General features: G+C 41.7%; 1 protein-coding gene across 4 annotated transcripts; it reads right to left on the reverse strand.

Moving 5' to 3' along the window:
- Nucleotides 1–1,280: 1,280 nt before the first annotated feature.
- Nucleotides 1,281–20,114, reverse strand: GNPAT (glyceronephosphate O-acyltransferase). 4 transcript variants are annotated; one of them, XM_081188237.1, is made up of 16 exons: nt 19,927–20,114; nt 16,064–16,252; nt 14,900–15,076; nt 13,461–13,590; nt 12,363–12,490; nt 12,049–12,124; nt 11,712–11,863; nt 10,828–10,958; nt 9,393–9,616; nt 7,356–7,601; nt 6,380–6,459; nt 4,036–4,176; nt 3,112–3,211; nt 2,926–3,019; nt 2,673–2,734; nt 1,281–1,955 (listed from the first exon to the last, which is right to left on the reverse strand). In XM_081188237.1, exons 1-16 carry the CDS (start codon nt 19,975–19,977, stop codon nt 1,912–1,914), a joined length of 2,025 nt encoding a protein of 674 aa, XP_081044363.1. In that variant the 5' UTR covers nt 19,978–20,114; the 3' UTR covers nt 1,281–1,911. The 4 variants fall into 4 exon arrangements, with proteins under 4 accessions (XP_081044363.1, XP_081044362.1, XP_081044361.1 ...); XM_081188236.1 differs by having other exon boundaries at nt 16,064–16,255; XM_081188235.1 differs by lacking the exon at nt 19,927–20,114 and adding an exon at nt 17,059–17,209.
- Nucleotides 20,115–20,153: the final 39 nt, after the last annotated feature.

Consider the following 20,153-nt stretch of genomic DNA (forward strand, 5'->3'; position numbering starts at 1 on the left):
ATTGCCGTTGGTCAAGGACACATTTCAGCCAGATAAAAGCATTCAAGGAGGGTGCAGAGCATGGGCAGTGTGACCTAGCTGGGTAGGGCTGAGACCTGGGATAAACCCTAGAACTGGATAGGGAGAAGTGGGCCACCAGGTTTTACACAGCTTCCCTTTCACCAGCTTTATGCAAAAGCAAATTTGCCTAACAGGCAGTGGCAGGTACTTTAAATAATTATGAAGAGAGGATATGGGCAAGTGGAGCTTGTAATGAAGATAAGCTGCAATTAATAGAATCTGCTTTTCCATAGTTATCCAGGTACAGGAACTATGTCTTCTTCTAGATATGACCAACCCAAAGTATGTTCAGATGACCACATTATTAAGGTGCCAGTTACAGTCACTGTTGTGTCTATTAGATTTGGGAGGTGAGGATTCGTTTTTGGTCATATGAATTAGCTGCATGAAAGAGGAAGCTAAATAGAGATACTGGGGCAAATGCTAGTCTTAACTCATGCAGTATCACATATTATACGGCAGCTGGGTCATCCTTCTTAAAGGGGGATTGATTACCTTGGGGGGGGGGGTGTACTGATCACTTCCCTGCAAGAACAGAATGGTGTTCCAAGCTCATACTGATGCACTGGGTACTAAGTTAATACTTATTGTCATTGTACATTAAGGAACAGTTTGCATTATCACAAGAGCATGAAATTCAGTAACTATGAATACCTTCCACTTACTTCTCTTGCAGGACTGGCACTGTTTCCAATTTTATTTTCAATTCTTTTCAACATATAGCCATCCAATCCAGCACAAAGACAAGTCCCTTTTATCTGCTCTCCCCATCCCCATTTTTAAAATCAGAAATTATTTTGGTAATGGGACAAAATGTTAGCTTTCTTTTATATTTCTCCCTCCCACTCCTGGCAAGCATATACTGTATAAACAGATAGTATTGTTGATGAGAGCAAAGGCTAAGAATCAGCCATTATCAGCGACTCACATTATTTCTAATAAACACACAATGAGTTTGCCCAATTTATGAAATATACCTAGTATTTATAGGACTGCATACTCATGTCTTCTCCCCACAACCAGACAAAGTTCAGGTCCTTCCCTTATTTAAGCTTTCCAGTGGAGAAGATACATCCATACGCCAACCCCCAGTAGTCTCAGTCAACACAACTGTAGCCCAGAACATCTAGAAGGCACCAGGTTGCAAAGGCTGCAGTAGGAAACCCTGTTATATTTGGTAACACACAGGCACATACTCAGATATATCAATGTATATACCATTCAGTGACAATATGCTTTTATAAAACCTAACAGCAAGAGAAGAAAAACAATGCAATGCACATTACACTGAAGTCATCAAGTGTGCAACAGTTGAAAGCAGCAAAGTATTCCGTTCTTAGTTTTTAATACTTAAAAATTGCAAAACCTGAAAAACAGTTACAGCATTGACATTTTGTGAGAATTACATCCTTGAAAGGAATGAAATAATCTCTTCCTATGTACAACAACAGCCAATGATGCTTTCCCTTAAATATTGCTTTTAATGCTATGTCCTTAGTTGTTCAATCACATTTCTTCACAACAACAAAATAATTATATAAAAGCAACAATTTCCTTATGGCAAACATTTCAGATGTTAACAGTGTGATTCTGTTAAATGCTAACTGGGTGAAGGAAGGAGTGGCGTTTATTAAAGAGAATGTTAATCATCAATGCTGACAAAGTTCTCTGAGTGGTGATGGAAATATTCTGGACGTCAGGAGTTTTCTCCCACAATTATGTAGCAGTAGTAACATTTCAAGGTGGGAAGTGTATCCTAAGTCTTCAGTTAGCATCCTGTTCATAATCTGCCTTACTTCCAGCCGTTCACAGTTTTAGTGTGCATAAGGCAAGCCACTCAAGAAGCTCAAATTAAAGTCTTGCAGCCATCGGTTTGCTTACAGGTATCCTAGATTCTGTAACAGGAATACAGAGTGCATTAGTTCTGAGAGAGAAACACTCTACCATTCCTTTACAAAAGCTGTTAAAGAAGTAAGACAAAAAGTTATGCAGGGAAAGGACTTGTTACAAAACTACCTCTCAGAATCGGAGCTTAGAAGGAAGCTCTATTTTGGACTGGGAAAAGCAAAGGAGCCTCCATTATTGAACTGGGCAGGCAGGGCATGTTCAAGCAAAAACTACTTGCAATCAGCTGCTACACCTCCTGCTAAATCCACTGATGTAGTGTTAAGTCTTTGCCATCATTACTTCCATCACTTTTAAAATTTAAAGGTAAACTAAAGAGTATCAGACATATACTCCTGAAAATGTTAAGCCAGGAGGCAATCAGCTGAAATGTAATAAAAAAACTCTCCTATTTGGCCATAAAAGCTGCTATGGAGAGTGTTAACATTTTGGAGACCATACATGTTTCACTCAGTCTGTATTTCTATTGTGGGTCAGAGATGATCTTGACAAGGTGAGACTCTGTCAAGACAATATTGCAAGGGCCCAGTTTTCAGCATGCTACATTTTACGTTTGAAAAACAGCTCCTACTCTTGCAAGAAGTTTACAAACTGTTCAGCTACTGTTGACTTGGGAAATAACAAAAAGAGGAGAAGACACATGCAAAGTCTTTGGCAAAAAATCTCCCTCAGATTTCATAATACTCTCCATTAGCAGGGACACTTACCAAACATTCCTGCAGTTTTACTTAGAGCTTCTTTCCTTACAGTGTAAGTGAATCCATCACTCCTGGGGAGAAAAGGACAAGAACTGAGCCATATAATTAATGCATTCAGGGTTGTGAGTCCAAGCCTACAGAAGCCCCTCCTGACAGGCATCCCTCCTTGCTGAATTTCTGGCACTGCTTAGTTGTGCAATCTCTGTATAATTTGCAAGAGACTTTATACCCCCAACTTTCTTCTCAAAAATTTTGTACTCACATTTTCGTTCTTGATGCAACGCCTTGTCGCACGAGAGCTGCCAAAGCATTTTTCTGCATGTCTGAGGACAGGACATCGTAACACTGTGTGCTTCCTAAACAGGAGAAAGGGGAACAATTAAAGCTTCAGTTCTTTTACCCCAAGTGCTAAGGAAAGAATAGCATCATCCAAAGACCAAATACACACCTGCCTCGAGAAGCTCAGAAGCAAAGCTTCGGACTCCAAATATAAACTGCTTCTCCATAAAGGTCTCATTCAATTCCTTTAAAAGGTACTTGCAGATTATCTAGTGGAGAGAAACCCATTCACGTCTTTGGTTAAGAAGCACTTTAACAAAAGGATCATCACTCTTGCATGAATAGTCATTGGAAAACTAAACTTGTAATAAAAATGTAACATTCTGAGTTGAAAAATACTTCATAGCATTTTAAAGAGTTGATCTGCTTTCTAAAGAGCTACTTCAAAGGGGCAGCCGGATTGGATCTCCCCCCCCCCCGCCCCCCTTTGAATGCTAAGTTCCTCATGCCATAGCTCTGTTTTTCTGTTTTTGAAAGCCACTTTGGGTTTCAAAGCAATTTTGTCATATGGCATTTGGGGGGTGGGGAGATGATGCTGTCAGACCACAATAGTGCTTGTGAAATAAATATATGGGAACCCACACAAGGGCAGGGGGAGCAGAGCTTGTAAGGTACAGCAGGGCTTCGTTCCACAGGTAATACCAATTTCAACTTGTTTATTCAATTTTTGTTTCCTTTAATCAATCACACCACCCAGTTAAATTTTAAATGTCAGCTCAATCAGGAGATGCAACCCTAAGTGGGAGAGGACATGTGTTTGTTTGCCTTCTAGTAAAACCTGTGCTACAGGTTTTAACCTTTTTTCTTAGGATGCTTAGGGTGCATGTAGGCCACTTGCTTCTATATAAACACCCACATGTTAAGATTTTCACCATAGGCCCTTCTCATTTTCTGCTTTATATATTTATCTTTTTTATCCTACCAAAGGCCCCTCTCTGTGGGCCCCAGCATCAAAATATTAATAAATAAGTCACTCCCCACAAAAGGAATAGAAGACAGACTGGTGAAAATAACATTGCAGTTGATTTTGTACCTGATAACCTTCCACAAAAGGCTTGAACATTGCTGTCAAGAAAGAGATTATATTGTTTCCTTTCTCAGTAATGAAAACTTGCTGGGACGTGACTTGAACTGCGTCACATTTTGTAAGCAAGAAACAACCTTCTTCAAAATCCTGGGGATTAAACAAAATTGGTTATGTTTTTTTAGTGGGTTTAATGCCATGCAGACAATTACAGATATTCAACACCTGTATTTCTCCAATAAATAGGTCTAACGTATCTCAAGTCTGTTTCTAACTTTCAAATTATACCTAAATGGTATCTCAGTGAAAAGGTATTTCAGTTACTATGGTCGCAGCAAAGACAGATGGTTTTTAACATTTTATGACAGCTGACTCCTTTGTGATATCAAAACAGTAATATAGTTTTATTCTATAAAAATAATCTGATGCATGATAAAGTTAATTGCATACAGTGGAGTCTGGTTACACAAATCAAAACCAGTTTTTCAAGACAAGACAGCCAAGGCATCCACACTCTGGAACTAGCCCTATAAAATTCCCTGCAGGCCCTCAAGTAGAGCAAGCATATGCATGTATTGTACAACCTGCCATCTGAAGAAAATAATATCTGTGTACTGGACTCTGGCGTACAAAAGCTGAGGCCACATATTTTGCCATTGCTTGTCTTGTCTATAAGCAGACAAAATTCTGCAAACAACAGCACATGGGATGCACAACCAAAAGTTTTGAATTATGCCTCTAGGTTACATAGTAACACTAATTGCAAACCAAACTTTAACTGTTGGAGAAATTAGTTAGAATGCATGCTTGACAATAAAGATATTATTATTGTTGTTGTTGTTGTTGTTGTTGTTGTTGTTAAATATATATGTATGAATTTCAGAATGGGAAATTTCATTTAAATCTTTGCCCCAAATTGCTTTAATTTCAACAATTCAATCTGCTTAACAGTAATCATTATAATCAGGCAATCCAATTGCCTGTACTATACCCCTGGATTTTTTAGCACCAAGTTAGCCCCAACGGAACAGCTGTTCCCAGCCAACAGCAAAGGCTAATTCTCAGTTTGCATTGCGCAACAACTGCAAATAGTCCTGCTTGTTTGAGCACTTTGCCACTATAGCAAGATTAAGAGGCTGGGATTTGTAATCCAAAGAGATGCTCCTTGAACATCTTAGAACCAAACACTCTGCACTCTTAGATGGCCAAGCATTCCTGAGTTTTTGTACTGAGAGTGCATGAAGTGCAGTTGAAGACCTGCCCTTTCAAGAGGCAGAGTGGAGGGCAAACAATTCGTTATTGGGCTTACACAAGAGCAAACTGAACCACATAGTATGCAATTATGGCTGTATTAAGAAAGGCGCATGGAAGATAGATCAGAGAAAGTTTGGGCTGAACAGACTTCCCCTGCTAAAAACTAAAAAGAAGGAAGAAAATAATTGTGCATGCACTTCTAGCACAACCAAAATGGTCTTCCTCCGCACCATGATGGGACAGAACATAAAAGCAGCCCAAAATAAGGGGTAGGAGAGGGAAAACCACCCCAAGTGAGGAATAAGACACATCTGTAAGGCAGGGGTGGGGAACCTGTGATCCTCCAGATTGAACTACATTTCTCATCATCCATGCTCACTTGTTGTACTGGCTGTGGCTGATGGGAGTTGCAGTCCAACAACATCTAGAGGGCCACAGGTTTCCCATCTTTGCTCGGGGGATGTGAGTAGGGATACTGAACTGACACTCTCCAGATATCTTAGAAGGACAGAACAGTGTGGCAAGGTCAGTGATAAAATGCTGGTAATAGAGAAGCAAAGATAAATGTGGTGTGTGTTTGTGTACACACAAGGTGTATATGCCACCCATAAAAAATATATTTTAAGTTTCAGACTGTTAAAGTTTCAGACTGTTGTCAAGCTCTTTCAGGTGTATGTGTAAAAATTAGGTTGTGACATCTAGAATGAGGCTATAACATGACATTACATAGCTTTGGTTTTACAGCAAAGGAAGTCATAGCATCTTAAAACATTATAGATGATGTCATTTTATGAGAAGCAATAGAACAGGGAGGAGGAACCTGTGGTCCTCCAGATGATGTTAGACTCCATCTCGCTGGTGATGCTAGATGGGACTGATGGGAGTGGATTTTAGCCATGTTGCTTCAAGGAAAAGAGGGACTAGCATACTGAAAACTCACTCAAAAAGCAGGGGGAAATTGCAGCCAAAAATGCTACCAACAGAAGATCATAACAGCTTCAAGATCACTCTCTCTATTCACATCAGGCTTCACTGTTTAGTGAAGTCATGAGAAACTCCTGTAGATATTAAGCTACCAGGACCGCACACAATACTTTACCTTCAGGGGTATTCCAGGAAAGAATATAAACTCGTCAGAGAAGACATCACGCCAGAAAGCAAAATTGCTATAGACTTCCTCTGGAAAACAAAATGCCACTGCCCATGAATAAACCCTTTTTTCAAAGTGTTTCACTATTAAAAGAGGATGTCTGCAAGGTGCTCATTTTTTAAGATAATAATGTATGTTAAACGATGGCATAAAAACTGAACATGTACACAGGAATGGCAGAGTCACTTGGAAATGGTAGGTGCAATCATCAGAGGCTACTTCTGCGCAAAGTCTACTGAAATGACAGGGGATTTCACAAACCAGAATTGTTGATGGATTGCAGTTAACCTTAACACTAAATTATGCAATGGAAGTTGTCAGGGCATGCACCATCCACTTCAATCAACAGCTACAGTGAACAATGACAGTTCACTGGCACACGCCATAGCTGTTAAATTAAGGATGCTTTGAGACATGACCAAGTTAGTCAGGTCACGGGAAGTGAAGCTGCTATAACCACAGAGAGCCACTGGGCATTACCTTCACGAACTGCAAACTAATATAAGCTTCACATTTTATTTACACTAACTAGTCTGCATGCATGATGAACACTAGATCATGGTGAATAGGCATATTGGGTACATTAACTTGCCAGCTTCCAGTACAGCTTATAATATAGGAAAGCACTTTATAATTGTGCTAAATATCTGAACAATCTATTTATATATTTTAAGAAAGAGGTATGGATAAGACATAAAGCTTAATCCAGAGCACAGGAAAAGGAGCATGCACAAAATGCTCTTTATACCCTTTCCCAATCTGTAGCTCATCCAGACCTGCTCAGTCTAACCATACATAAAATGCTTGGGGAACAAGGGAATAGCTCCAAAAATCTCATCACAAGCCTGTTTAGCAAATGACATAATTGAATAATAGGAGCAGATTTGTGGCTTTACAGATTTGCTATATTAGACAATGAATTTACCTTTTCTAGAACAGTGTGTCATTTGCAATGCAAGTGCTACAAGGGCTGGTCGCACAAAGACGTTGAGCAGCTGGTTCCTGTAGGACCCGCACATGAGGACGGCGAGCGCTTGCTTAAAGACAAGCTCTTCCGTAGCGCCAGCTTCCATATCTTTGTCATTGAGAACCACTTGCCCATTGACAAGGCTCACAATGTTGGAGTGTAGAGCAAGACTGGATCGCACCGCTTTGTTAGCACACAGATTATCTAGGAAAAGACAAATTGGGAATAAATGCCAAAATTGACACCATCTCTTATTTTAGCTTTGAATTTTGCAAGAAAAATACCAAGGAAAGAGGCAGGAAAAATGAATTGTTTCAGCTAGTGATGGGCAAAATGTGCCTGTCTCATTCAGAGCAGGCTGTGCCTTTCTTAGCCTTTTTCTGGAGAATCCTCAGAAGCAGCCGCCCAAGCGTTTTCTGACAATTCTTTCCAAAGCCTCAGAAGAGCTGGCCTAGGGGAGTTCCTCCACTGAACAACATAGGAAGCTGAGCCAGGCCACTGGTCCATTGAGCTCAGTATGACTTACAGTGAATGGCAGCAGCTATCCAGCATTTGCAGACAGGTGACATTCCCACTCCTATCTGGAGATTTCAGGGGTTGAACCTGGTGCCTTTGCATGAAAAGCAGGTTCCTTGCCACTGAGCCACACCACTTCCTTATGTTCCTACCTTCCTAGGTCCCACTATCACTAGCCCTACTTCCCACGCACTCACAATTTTACTAAGTTGCTGGGAGGGGAGGTGGAGGAGGAGAAAAAACAAGCAGCTGGAGTGTCTTGCCAAAAAATGTCCTAAGTTTCCAGTTCTCTAACGTGAAGGCTTCAGAACATCTTTGGATCCTCCATTGCCAATGGGGACTCTGTTCAATGACTTAGGAAGAACAAACAACTGCAGTCCTAAGAATTCACACTGGTAATGCTGGTGAAGTGGTCTTTGGCTGTTGTTCCCCTTCCGCAACCACACCCTACAACTTGGTAAGTTTGAGAAAGGCTGGGGAAACAGGCGGATGAGAGAGCCGGAAGGTAACCATTCTGAGTGGAGGCAGAATTTGGAAGAGGGTGGAAGCTGGTAAGGACAAAGAGATTTCTAAACTGGCAACTTTAAAAAGGCATGCAATTATTATCTGCCTTCCTTAAACAGGAAAACATCCTATTTTCAGACCACTGTGTCTAGCACAAAGTTACGTATCCTTCATATTCCACTGCACTGCAAAGTAGTAAAAGCAATCAGAGCTTCTTCAAAATTAAGAGAACCGCAGACTTATGATCAGGTGAAAGATGGAAATGTGAAAGCGGGAGAAAGAGAAGGCCCCTGTTACCACAAGGTAAGAGCATCAATTTTATACTTTCAGCCTTTGTGAACCTTATTTATAGTGACCAATTAATAAATGACTTATGGAGGCAGGCAAACTACAAGAACCTCGTATTCCAGCTCAAAATTATGATGCCTTCAAAGCTCAGGTATTTTTCATATTTGCATTTCCTTGTGGAATCATCTCTCTTGCCCTGAACCACGTGGCTCCTTGAGCAGTCATGGCAAGACACTGGTATTGTATGTCTGCCATACAAAACTCAATTACATTGCGTCCCATCCCAGCCTCAAGGCTCCAACAAGATAAAATCAGCACAATCAGGTAGGGCCCTAGTGGGAGGGCTCTTGCTTAACCTTGCCTCACAGTTGTTGTGTGTGCATTTTGTGTTGATGGTTTTGTTTTGTTTTTAAACACCTTGCTTTCTAGCATGTCTTGTTCTCGTTTATAATTGAGATGGTCACCACAAATATAAGTAACCTTTCCTGCAATATTAAAATCTTTTTTATATTGAGGAAGGACAGTAATCATATGCTGTAACATTCATGTATTTAGGGGTGGGGGTGCGGGAATCAGACTGGTTTTAAAGTCCTAAAAGGAAAATTCTAGCCTCCAACTGCTCCCAAACACATAAAAAGTAACACAAGCTACATTGTTCTCAGAAAAGGAAATGTGTTCATTGCATACCAGGCCAATCAAGGAATCCTCCAAATGTCTGAGTTAAACCTTTTAGCCAAAGTGTCTTTTCAACAAGAAGCTGCAAATCTATGGCTGGTAAATTCTGGAGTAGGACAGCAGCAACTAATATCCATGGGCTCAGAACCATGTTTTCTATTTGTAGGAGTTCCATTTTGTAGGCTACATCACAGGCAAATTCCTGGATTTCCTCAGATGGCTTTTGGGGAATATGCCTAAAAGGAAAAGTGTAGTGAGCAAAGGCATTCAAAGTCTTGTACTCCGTTATAGAGTCAGTTTGCTTTTGCGAAATTTTTTTTTGCAAAGGATATTCCATCCATCCCACAGGACCTCTGAGTGCAACTGAGTGAGGGACCTGTGAAATTGCATTTATTTTTGCATGGAATCCCCACCCCCACCAGCAAGCAATGCCTTCAAATCACTGATCACACCTGTCTGCCACTGACTGAACCATACAATTTAAAAGTCCAGTGCTTTTTTTTCAGTGTTGTCATGGTGCAAAAACATGGATGTAAGGCATGGATCCTTATGGAGCCACGTAATTTTATAAGGGATTTCCTCAAAAACACTATCAAATCATAGGTCCCAACTGCATCCACAGTGTTGTTGTCATCCTATGCAAAAGTAATGAAGGTTCCTGAGTATCTCTGCCTTGTTTTCCTGATGCTGGGAAAAACTGGATCTGTGTTTTTTGATAGTGAAGTCTACACATTTTTATTTGATTTTTTAAAAAATAATAATCATGCCAATTCAAGAGGACCTGTATTCATTCAACTAGACCCAACTTTTACCTGGACCTCATAGAAAAAAACACAATGAGAGAATGTGTGTGCGACAGTGTGTGTGACACACACACACACACACACAAACACACACATAAATGCACACTTCCTCTGGAAAGGAAGTAACCTGGGGTGTGGAAGAAGAGAAACAACTCGAAAGGGTAGTGCCCATATGCCACTCTCTCAAAACTCCGAATGTGCCTACGGGTCCCAAATGGTGGGTGAATAATAATAATAATAATAACAGCAGCAGCAGCTGGGGGGTGCTTACTTTCATATGTAAAACCTAAGTAACAATATTTTGAAGTTCATATTAACAAGTAAAGTATGCTCATTGAACAGTATTTACATCTACAGGAAGTAATAAATGAGTTCAGGAATGCTTTATTTTGGGATTAGTATCTCCATGATGCATTCGCACTGTAATGCCCCTCAAACACTGAGATCTGACCAATGCTGAAGGTAGGACCAATGAATGATCTAATAGACTTGACTGATACAGTAAAATTATTACTAAATATTGTGATAAAAGGAGTAGCGTCACTACCCAGCTAATGAGCACTTTTAAATTTTGCAGTGAAAAACAGACTCATGCTAATTTCCCCACAAGCCATTAAATATATATATATCATACATTGTAATACCTTGGAACCATGTTAAATGAACAGGTATCAATTCTCCCAGCTGCCAATGATCTGAGTGATACAGGCTGTCCAAAGAATATGTGTATGCTTCCAAAATCTTCACTCAGGATTTTCCTAGCTTTCAAGAGTCCCTACAAAGGATAAAACTTGAGACATGTTCAACAGCAAAGATACATGCAGATATACTACATTTATTATTTTATCATACCTTCTACAGCATCAGTTTGCAATTTTTATGATTACCTTAGGATTCTTAGCCTATTCATCCTCACAACCTTGAGGTACATGACTATTTTTTTCTCTTCTATAGGAAGGAAACTGTGATTGAGGTAGGAAATTGCCCTTGACAGCCAGGCAATGTTTAAATGCAACACTAAGTCATGGTTTGCATGCATCCACCTCCTACAAGCACAGGTGCAAAAAGAGCACCAGAAGTTGCTGATTCTTTTACAGTTACCAGATTTTAACTATTGTTTGTTAAAATAAAGCAACTTCATAAAATATAGGTTGCAGCCAACTAAAATCTACTCAGAGTTGACCCATTAAAATTAATCTCATTGATTTAAATGGGTTTACTTCAATTATGACAAATGATGGATGTAACCATATGGCTTGCAGTTAGCTTGTTTCAACAAACCATACTTAACCATCGTTTGTCCAGGTCGGGATGTCATGGCAGGCTAAGTTTAATTTAAAACAGAAACAAAAGTTTCCAAATTCCTCCTTGTAGCTACATCGAAGGCAGAGAGAGTAACAAATAAGTCCAAGGCTCGTGGTGACCAAACAAGGCCACAGTGAATTTAAGGCCAAGCAAGATATGAACCCAGAATAAATGCCCAAGATTCCATCCATTGAACTACAATAATTTGAACCTGCTTTCTTACCGATGTAGATTCCTTTGGTTTAGGGACTCCTAAAAGTTCACGTGCATAAAGGGATTCTTCCAATACCCTCTCGTAGCTGATACTGATTGGGACAAGGTAAATGTCAAACACTTCCCTTTTAAGGAAAGGATCCATCACAATATTGAGGAGACCTATAAGAAGAAAATTATGTTATTTAGTATGAAATAAATGCATAAAATTCATGTAAAAATTAAATCAAGATTGTTTACAGAGCGCATAAGTTTCCAGCATGCGATTTGTGCTGAACACATGGCTCACTTCTGAGCATAAATCGTCTAATTCTGCGACAAAGGCTGCAATTTTCTGACCAACATACCAAACTTTGGAGTCAAAGTTTTTGCTGTGCGGCTTCTTGTCCCCTCAAGATAAAATTCAACGGGAGCATATCCATTCTTTAGGACAAAAAAGACAAAAACATAACCATGAGCAACCACAAGGGAAATCTATTAACTCATTTTTAAGTAAGTAATCTAAGTGGTGTTTGTTTTTTTTATTTAAAATAATGAATGTTTTAAATAGCAGCTACTTGGGTCAAACAAAGTATAAACAAATGTGGCATCAACCACAAATAAAGAAATAAAGTAAACCTGAGCAAGTATTAAAACTCAACATAAAATTACAGTTATTTACCTTTAACATAGTTTTCACATATTCAGCAAACACAGCCCAGTAGAGTTTGTTACCACCAAATGTACGTCGCATAAAAAAGGCACCTGATTTTCGTAGCAGCTCACCGACCAGTTTCATTCCCAAGAAATCTAGCAGAGGCACAGAATAGAGTAGCAAAAATCAATCGGTGTTTCAAAGTGGTACTCGATTCAGAAAGTAGAATGCAAAACACACACAGATTTGGCCAACTGCTTATGTGGGTAGCGTATCAGAAACAAAATTTAAAAAATATATTTAGAAGGTATTATTTGGCAGCAAATTATATAGCATTCATAGGGTGATATACAACTAAGTCATAGAATAAACACCTTAGGCTGTATCCAAGGCTCCTGTTCTGCTAGCGCAAAGGACATACACTAGTGGAATGGAACTTTCCCTTCTCTTTCACCTGTAGCCCCCTATGGGCCCCCAAAATCAGCTGCAGAGGATTGGAAGATGCTTTGGAGATGATTTGGGGGGGGAGAGCAAAGGAGAAAAGTTCTGCCAGAGCACATCCTTTGCACCACTGCAGGTCTGCTGGCACTCCTCTGGCTATGACCCAGTGAATTCAATGGGCTTGCTATTGTAAGGGGTTTGTGTTATGGAAGCCTTGGTATTCTACCCTGGTTTTCTGCTGGTTGTACACAAGCCTTTGATAAATGACATGCATAATTGCATCTTATGTTTTAAATGCTTATAATTAAGCTTCAAGTGTATTAAGGCTCCTACTTGTAATAGAGAGCTATCTTGAAGATCCGAAAGGGTAATCTTCACACTGGTGATCTCATTCACAGGTTTTCAAGAACAAAATCCACTACGATTTCCCTCGGGACGGGCTATTCTCCCTCCTACCGGGGGACCAAGGAATCCCTGCATTCATCAGTTCCCTCTCAAATTTTTGGCCTGACCTTGTGCAGCCTCCTTACTGTACAAATCCATGGGGGATATTGCAAGCACAGTAAGACGACCAACACACACATTTATAGCAGTCTGATCGAAGCTCACGTTGGCCAATCCGGATTGCGGCATTACAAAATTCTGGCTATTTTAAGAATGTTTTGCTTAAAAGGAAATACTTGCCTATTCCTGCAGCAATGACAGGTAAAGCCAAGTCATAGGTGTACAGCACATAAGATAGTAAGAGAAAATCGATGTAGCTGCGATGACTGGGCAGCAGAACAACGGGGTGCTCTTGTATTGCCTGTTGTAACTAACGAAGAACAAAATGCCATTTATCACTATGAAGGAATCTTGAGTTGTCTTTTTCTTTAATTTCAGCAGATGGCCACAATATACTCTGCAACTCTTTCAGATTTTTCTTTAGAGAAGATGATTGAATAATAAACTAAAGCACCAACTTTTATGATGACTTAAACATAACAGAAGCAGGGAAGTCAGACCTCAGAAGTTCTACATCAGCATTTTAATTACTCTGGGTTGCATGCAGTCGTTGTGTGAATGAAATCAGCTTGGCCCATGCAAGGTTCACCTAATTACTTCTATGTAAGGCTGCTGTCCTAAGTATCTCCCACAGATCACTTGGGATTGCATAAAAAGATGACATGCCTGCAGTAGCACAATCTTTTTATATTAAAAAAGTTAAAAAAAGAAGGTAAAGGACCCCTGGATGGTTAAGCCCAGTCAAATTTGACTATGGGGTGCAGCACTCATCTCGCTTTTCAGTCCAAGGGAGCCAGTGTTTGTCCACAGACAGCTTTCCGGATCATGTGACCAGCACGCCTAAACTGCTTCTGGCGCATGGTACACCGTGACAAGTGCCAGAGCACATGGAAACGCCATTTACCTTCCTGCTGCAGCAGTATCTATTTATCTATTTGCACTGGTATGCTTTTGAACTGCTAGGTTGGCAGGAGCTGGGACAGAGCAACGAGAGCTCACTTCGCTGCGCAGATTCGAAAAACAATCTGTTGACTTGTAGAGTTATTAGGCCATTAATTCCAACCCCACATTAACATTGGCATGAAAATTCGTACAAATTAATGCTTGTTGATAGTTGCATATCAAAAGCTGATACGAGGGGGGGGGATGGAAAAGGCGCTTCTACAAATAAATTTTTCCCCCTTAGTCATTTTTTATATATCTTAAGGTAAAGATCCTGGATCCAAGGAGAACAAGGCTCCTAGTGGCTATTAGCTCTGATAGCTATGTGCCATCTCCAGGGTTGGAGGCAGTACACCTATAAATACCACCAGCTGATGGGCAGCACTGCAGCAGACATGTCCCTAGTGTGGGCTTTTCATAGGCATCTAGTTGACCACTGTGAGAACTGGAAGCTGGCCTAGGTAGGCTCTTTGGTCCACTTACACAGGGCCATGAACATGGTAATTCTTTAGCTACAACCCAAGGGTTCTGAAAATGCCACCCCAGGGACAATCAATATGTCAAACTGTCACACTATAATATGGTTACTACAGTCAGCACGGCCACACAGATTCATTCCGATTGTAATGGTATTAAGAGTTCTAGCTGTTTCCATATGGCTTCATACACATACTTACTTTCTGCATGCCATCTTCATTCACACAGATGCTCTTGAAAAGGGATTTAAATATTTTGCTCAGTGTGAAAGCAAAAAAACGTATAGCTCCCATATGCATGCTATGCGCCATCTCGTCCAGAATTTCTGCTGCTTCTTCTTGTATGATGTCAGGTGATTCACCTGTCTCTTTCGATAGCTGTGCGAAAGATGAAGCGCAGTAGTGAATAAAAACCAAATGTCTCTGACATTTTGAAGATTGTTTGGCACACGGTGGCCTATAGTTGCTTTGCATGTGGCAAGTAAGAATTGTTGAAAAGGTTTACTCTCTTGCAGCAAGAACTACAAGTGCAGGTGCCAAGGAAATTACGCCTTGAAGATTTATCAGCTGTGTGACTAGCACAAATAAAATAGGGTAATCCTTTTCTTTTATGGAAATACAATTATGGGGAAAGCCCCACCTGTTGATAAAGTTATAAATCCCTGAAACAATCCATCTCAAAACACATATAAATTACCGTATTTTTCGCCCCATAGGGCGCACCGGCCCATAGGGCGCACCTAGGGGTTTTTTTCGGGGGGGGGGGAATAAAGGGGAAAAAATATTTCCCCCCCCAGGCCCAAGCTTCCCCCGACCCCAGCCCCCAGAACAGGCTGCTATCCGCAAGCCTTGGGAGCCCGGCGGGAGCTCCCCAGGCTTGCGGGTATCTGCCCAAAGCTTCGAGATGCAGGCTGCTATCCGCAAGCCTAGGGAGCCCGGCGGGAAGTCACGCTGGTCTCCCCAGGCTTGTGGATAGCTTCCTGAAGCCTGGAGAGCGAGAGGGGTCGGAGTGCATGGACCCCTCTCGCTCTCCAGGCTTCAGCGAAAGCCTGTATTCACCCCATAGGACGCACACACATTTCCCCTTTATTTTTGGGGAACACAAATCATGCAAAGGCCGATCCAATAAAACTCTCTCAGCTAAAAAGAGCACCTCCACCTGAGCAAGACACAGAAAACAATATAGATGATTATGCAATTTGAGGAATTTCTACTACAAGGGAAAGAAAAGAAACAAAATTCTACCCTGAGAAAATCAAAGCAATAGCCTCATGGGTAGAAAAAAACTGGCAGTAAACAAGGGTGCTGCTCAAAGAAGACCTACAAATACATTAACTTCTGAAGTAAGAACAATTTTTTACTCACGTGTTTGATGACATATTGAACTTGTTCAGATTGCAGAACAATAGTTTTAATGGCACTTGGCTTACAGGGAGAAAGTTCTTTATAAACAACAGGTGTGTAGCATTTCATTGCATATCTGAGGTCACTGGATTGCCGCCGCTCTTCCAAGATATCTTCAAAATCATCTTTTTTCTTTGATGTGAGGTTTTTCTGCTGGGAACAAAATGAATGAAGAATCAGACAGTAACTTAATCCATGCACAGTGCAATCTCATGCATAGCTACTCCGAAGTGAAGTCCTTATAAAGTCAATAGGACTTATTCCCTCATAACTGTGTATAGGACTGCAGCCTAAATAGCTTTCTGAGGTTTGTCAGAGAAAATGGTGTCATGACAGTAAAATTTACAATTAGCAACATCTCTGCTATCATGAAATCCTTTATCTCTGCTGTTATGAAATCCAGTAACTTTACTTTCATGAAATCCCTTATCTCTGCTATCATGAAACCATTTTGTAATATTTGCTTTTATTTAATTAGAGTTCAACCTACACAAATGAGCCACAAGACTTAATAGCTGAGTTTTACAATCAAGGAGCTGGCTGGCTGGTTTAAATTAGTATGGCAAATTCAGTTCTTCACATGGTCTTTATTGTCCATAAGGGTTGTCATCTGGTAACAAATGCCGCCATGAAAACAGAAGGAACAATTGGCTACTTTTATACAAATATTAAAAGACTAACTATAGAGTTTTAGCAACCCAGTGCTACCCACAGTCCCCATGCTCTCCAAATCATCCTTTGCATATCCACTTCCTTCTTGTCAATAGCATACTCAAATCCTTTGGCTTCTAGCTCCCTCAATGTTATGCATTGCCTCTGTCCTATTTTCTCCCTCAATTCCATCTCTCCATTGTCAATTGTTTCCTTGAGTACCTCTTTATCTGTCCATCAGTTTTGTTCCATGTCCATTCGGTAGTCTATCTTCCTCCCCACCATAGCATACAGCCCCTACTGACCTTAAGTGGAGTTTCTTCAGAGCTTTTCTCCACCCTGAAAGCCTTGAGGCAGCATTGTCCCATGGGCAGTTTGGAACATTCACAAGTTGGAATGTCCACACCAATTCAGCCAATAACTGTCAGTGACCTCACTGCCACAAGTGTACTAAAAAAACAAATGCACTGATTTCTACACATATGAGAACTGTGCATTTCAAATTGTTGTGTGTGTCAATGAAAGAAGATTTACAGATTAACCTGCATTCTTTGGGAAGGCACAGTAGCACATACTGGATAGAGAAGATCCCTAAGTGCAAACAGTGGCATTCCCAGTTAAGAGGATCCCAGACAGCAGAGCTGGGAGAAGATCCTTGCCTGAAACCTTGGACAGCCAGGCAGAACCGAAAGCACCAGGCTAGATGCATCAGTGGTGTGACTATATAAGGATGCTTCAAATGTGTCCATATATACATTATCCAATAGTGCCAGCATGAGATGCGTACGTACTCACAAGTGTTACGCACACTGTTGAGCCCCCAGTATCTTCAGGTCTGTGTTGATAAACCAAAGTATACCCAACAGAGGTGTATGGCTCTGTTCTGCATCTGTAGGAATTCTTACACTAGCACTTGGGGCACATGGTTAGGAAGGGGTGGCACAGGACTAAGACTGCAATCTTCTACAAGCTTCCATGGGAGCAAGTCCTACTGAACTCAGTCTGAGTAGACCTAAATAGGATTGCTCTGTCAGTCTTCCTGTTTCAGACAAGAACAACACTGCACAAGAGACATACTGGAGGCAAAACTTGCTACTGCTATAGAAAATCCTTCTTTCCCTACTGATTTGCTTATTCGATGAAAAAAGGCTCCAGCATAGAATCACAGAATTGTAGAGTTGGGTGATCTAGTCCAATCCCCTGCAATGCAGGAATAAATGAATGTGTATGCACAACAAATGTGCACACATCCCAATGCAATGTGAAAGAAAAGGATTTGCAAAAGGCCAACCTAGATGACTGGATCCATTAAAGCACCACCATACTGCCATTAACATAAAGAACAGGACTAAGGCAAGGCAGCACAGAGATGCTACTTTAACAACTTTCCTGGCTTGCTGTAGTTTAAGCCTTTGACATTAAGCTCCCTATTCTAGGATGGCAGTAGTCACAAATACCACCCCACTTCAGCTTCATTTTTGTGGGGATTTTCTTTGACAGAGCACTGAGAACAGGGAATTATAAATAAGTGGAGTTTGCAATTAAAAAATCCAAAGATACAGAACTAGCTGTAAGGAGTGCAAGTTTCTTTGATTACTACAGATTTATCTGTTACCAAACAGACAAACTATTCTGATGAGAATGCAGCCTTCTCTATTCTCAATTGGTTCTGAGCAGTGTTTGAAACTGAGATATGAAAGCTAGGAGCTAAATGGCACCTTAAACTTAGGTTATGGGCACAACAACGGAATATCTAGGTGCACTTTTTTATAACTAGAATACAAAGCTGAAAATGAATGAACTGCAGCTTAAATATTATCTTCCTTTTCCACATTGTCTAGTCCTTCCCCTGCCCATCCCCCTAATATTCTTAAGAGGGTCTCTTCTCCAGTCTTCAGACAGTAGCTGGAAGTGGGGAGGCAGAAAAAAGCCCTCCTTTCCTTCCACTCTGCAGTTTTAATCTGAAATTGTAGGTGTAGTACTGCGCCCAGAGCTCAGAAACTGCTCACGTAAATGAAATTCCCTGTCACAAAAGGCACCTAGAACAATGGGAGTTTCAAACACTGCTTCTGAGATGTGGTTGGCAGTACTACATTACATGTTAAGATTTCTACCAATAATAAGCACTGGTCTGTACAGGTATCTCCTCCTACATTTCAAGGGAAGGGGAATTTTTAGCATCTTGATAAGCCAGCTATTTGAAGGACTGTTGCAAGAGTACATACAAGTTCAAGTGTAACAAAACTGAGTGAAACATACTACCGCAAAATTCAGCAATACCTGCAGCACTGGTTTATGTTCTGCAGCAGGATAGGGACTGTAGGAAGAAAATGAACACACTTCCCTTTCAAGACAGTACTGTCCACCTTCTTTTGACGCAGTAAAAACAACCTTAAGATCAAAGAAGCAGCCTGGATCCCCATTCCTGTGCAATCCCTGCTGCCTGAGATTGCTCAAATCAGTTGTGTCCACATAGCTCAGGTTTATTCCCTGCTCTTGGAGAAGGAAAAGAGGCTTACAGGCTTTACAGTAGATGAGGGAAGGCGGTGGGGCGCCAGCCAAAGTGACAGCTCAGTGGAGCTTCCTCCCAAGTTAAAAACCCTTATTTACCGTAGCAACCAAACTCACAGCCCTGCCACACACTGAGCCTCTCTTCAGGCGACCATGCCAAAAAGGCTTCAACATATTAATGTCTCTTGTCTAAACGGACAACGATTCTTTCTTTCGGGTCATCAGTGCCCATGCACAAAAGACCTTGCACTTCTGCGCTGTGACAGCCCAGTAAGCATGTCTGGCACATGAGCAGGCGGGCTCCACGTGAGAGCTGCCTGCTGTTTATGGCGTGGAGCGGTGGGCCCCGAACTGCTGTCAGGTAGGCAGCAATGCAGCAGGTGCAGTACCCCGCCTTCCTTTCCCCGAGTTCCAGCGCTGAAAGAGCATGCACCCTGACGAACTGCAACCTGCCTGTCATCGCGCGTACCTTCTGCCCACGACCAAGAGACTCACGCGGAGGGGTCAGCGAGGGGCGGCCGCGCCTCCCTCCCAGCCCCGACGAGGAAGCAGGGCCCGGCCGCTCTCCTTTTCCCACGGGGCTTCCCAGCACACAATGCCGCCCCCGCCCTTGCCAGCCACGGAGCAGCAGCACCGCCACTGAGGGGACAGGAGGCGCTCACCGAGTACATGGGGGTCCCTCGCCGGACGGCGCCACCGACTGCAGCCGCCATGGCCAGCTTCTCCTGCCGGCAGCCGTTGCCTGGCTAAGCCCTCTCCTTCCCAGCTGGCTCCCTCCTCCGGGGGCCGGCAGAGCCCATGAACCCGCCCCTGCGCCCGTCCTCCTCGCCTCCCTGCCCGGCGGCTCCTCCAGCGCAGACTTCAGGAGGAGGGAGTAAGGAGAGAGGGG

The sequence above is a fragment of the Podarcis bocagei genome, assembly GCF_964188305.1.
Source record: "Podarcis bocagei genome assembly, chromosome: 3".
NCBI classification, from domain to species: domain Eukaryota; kingdom Metazoa; phylum Chordata; class Lepidosauria; order Squamata; family Lacertidae; genus Podarcis; species Podarcis bocagei.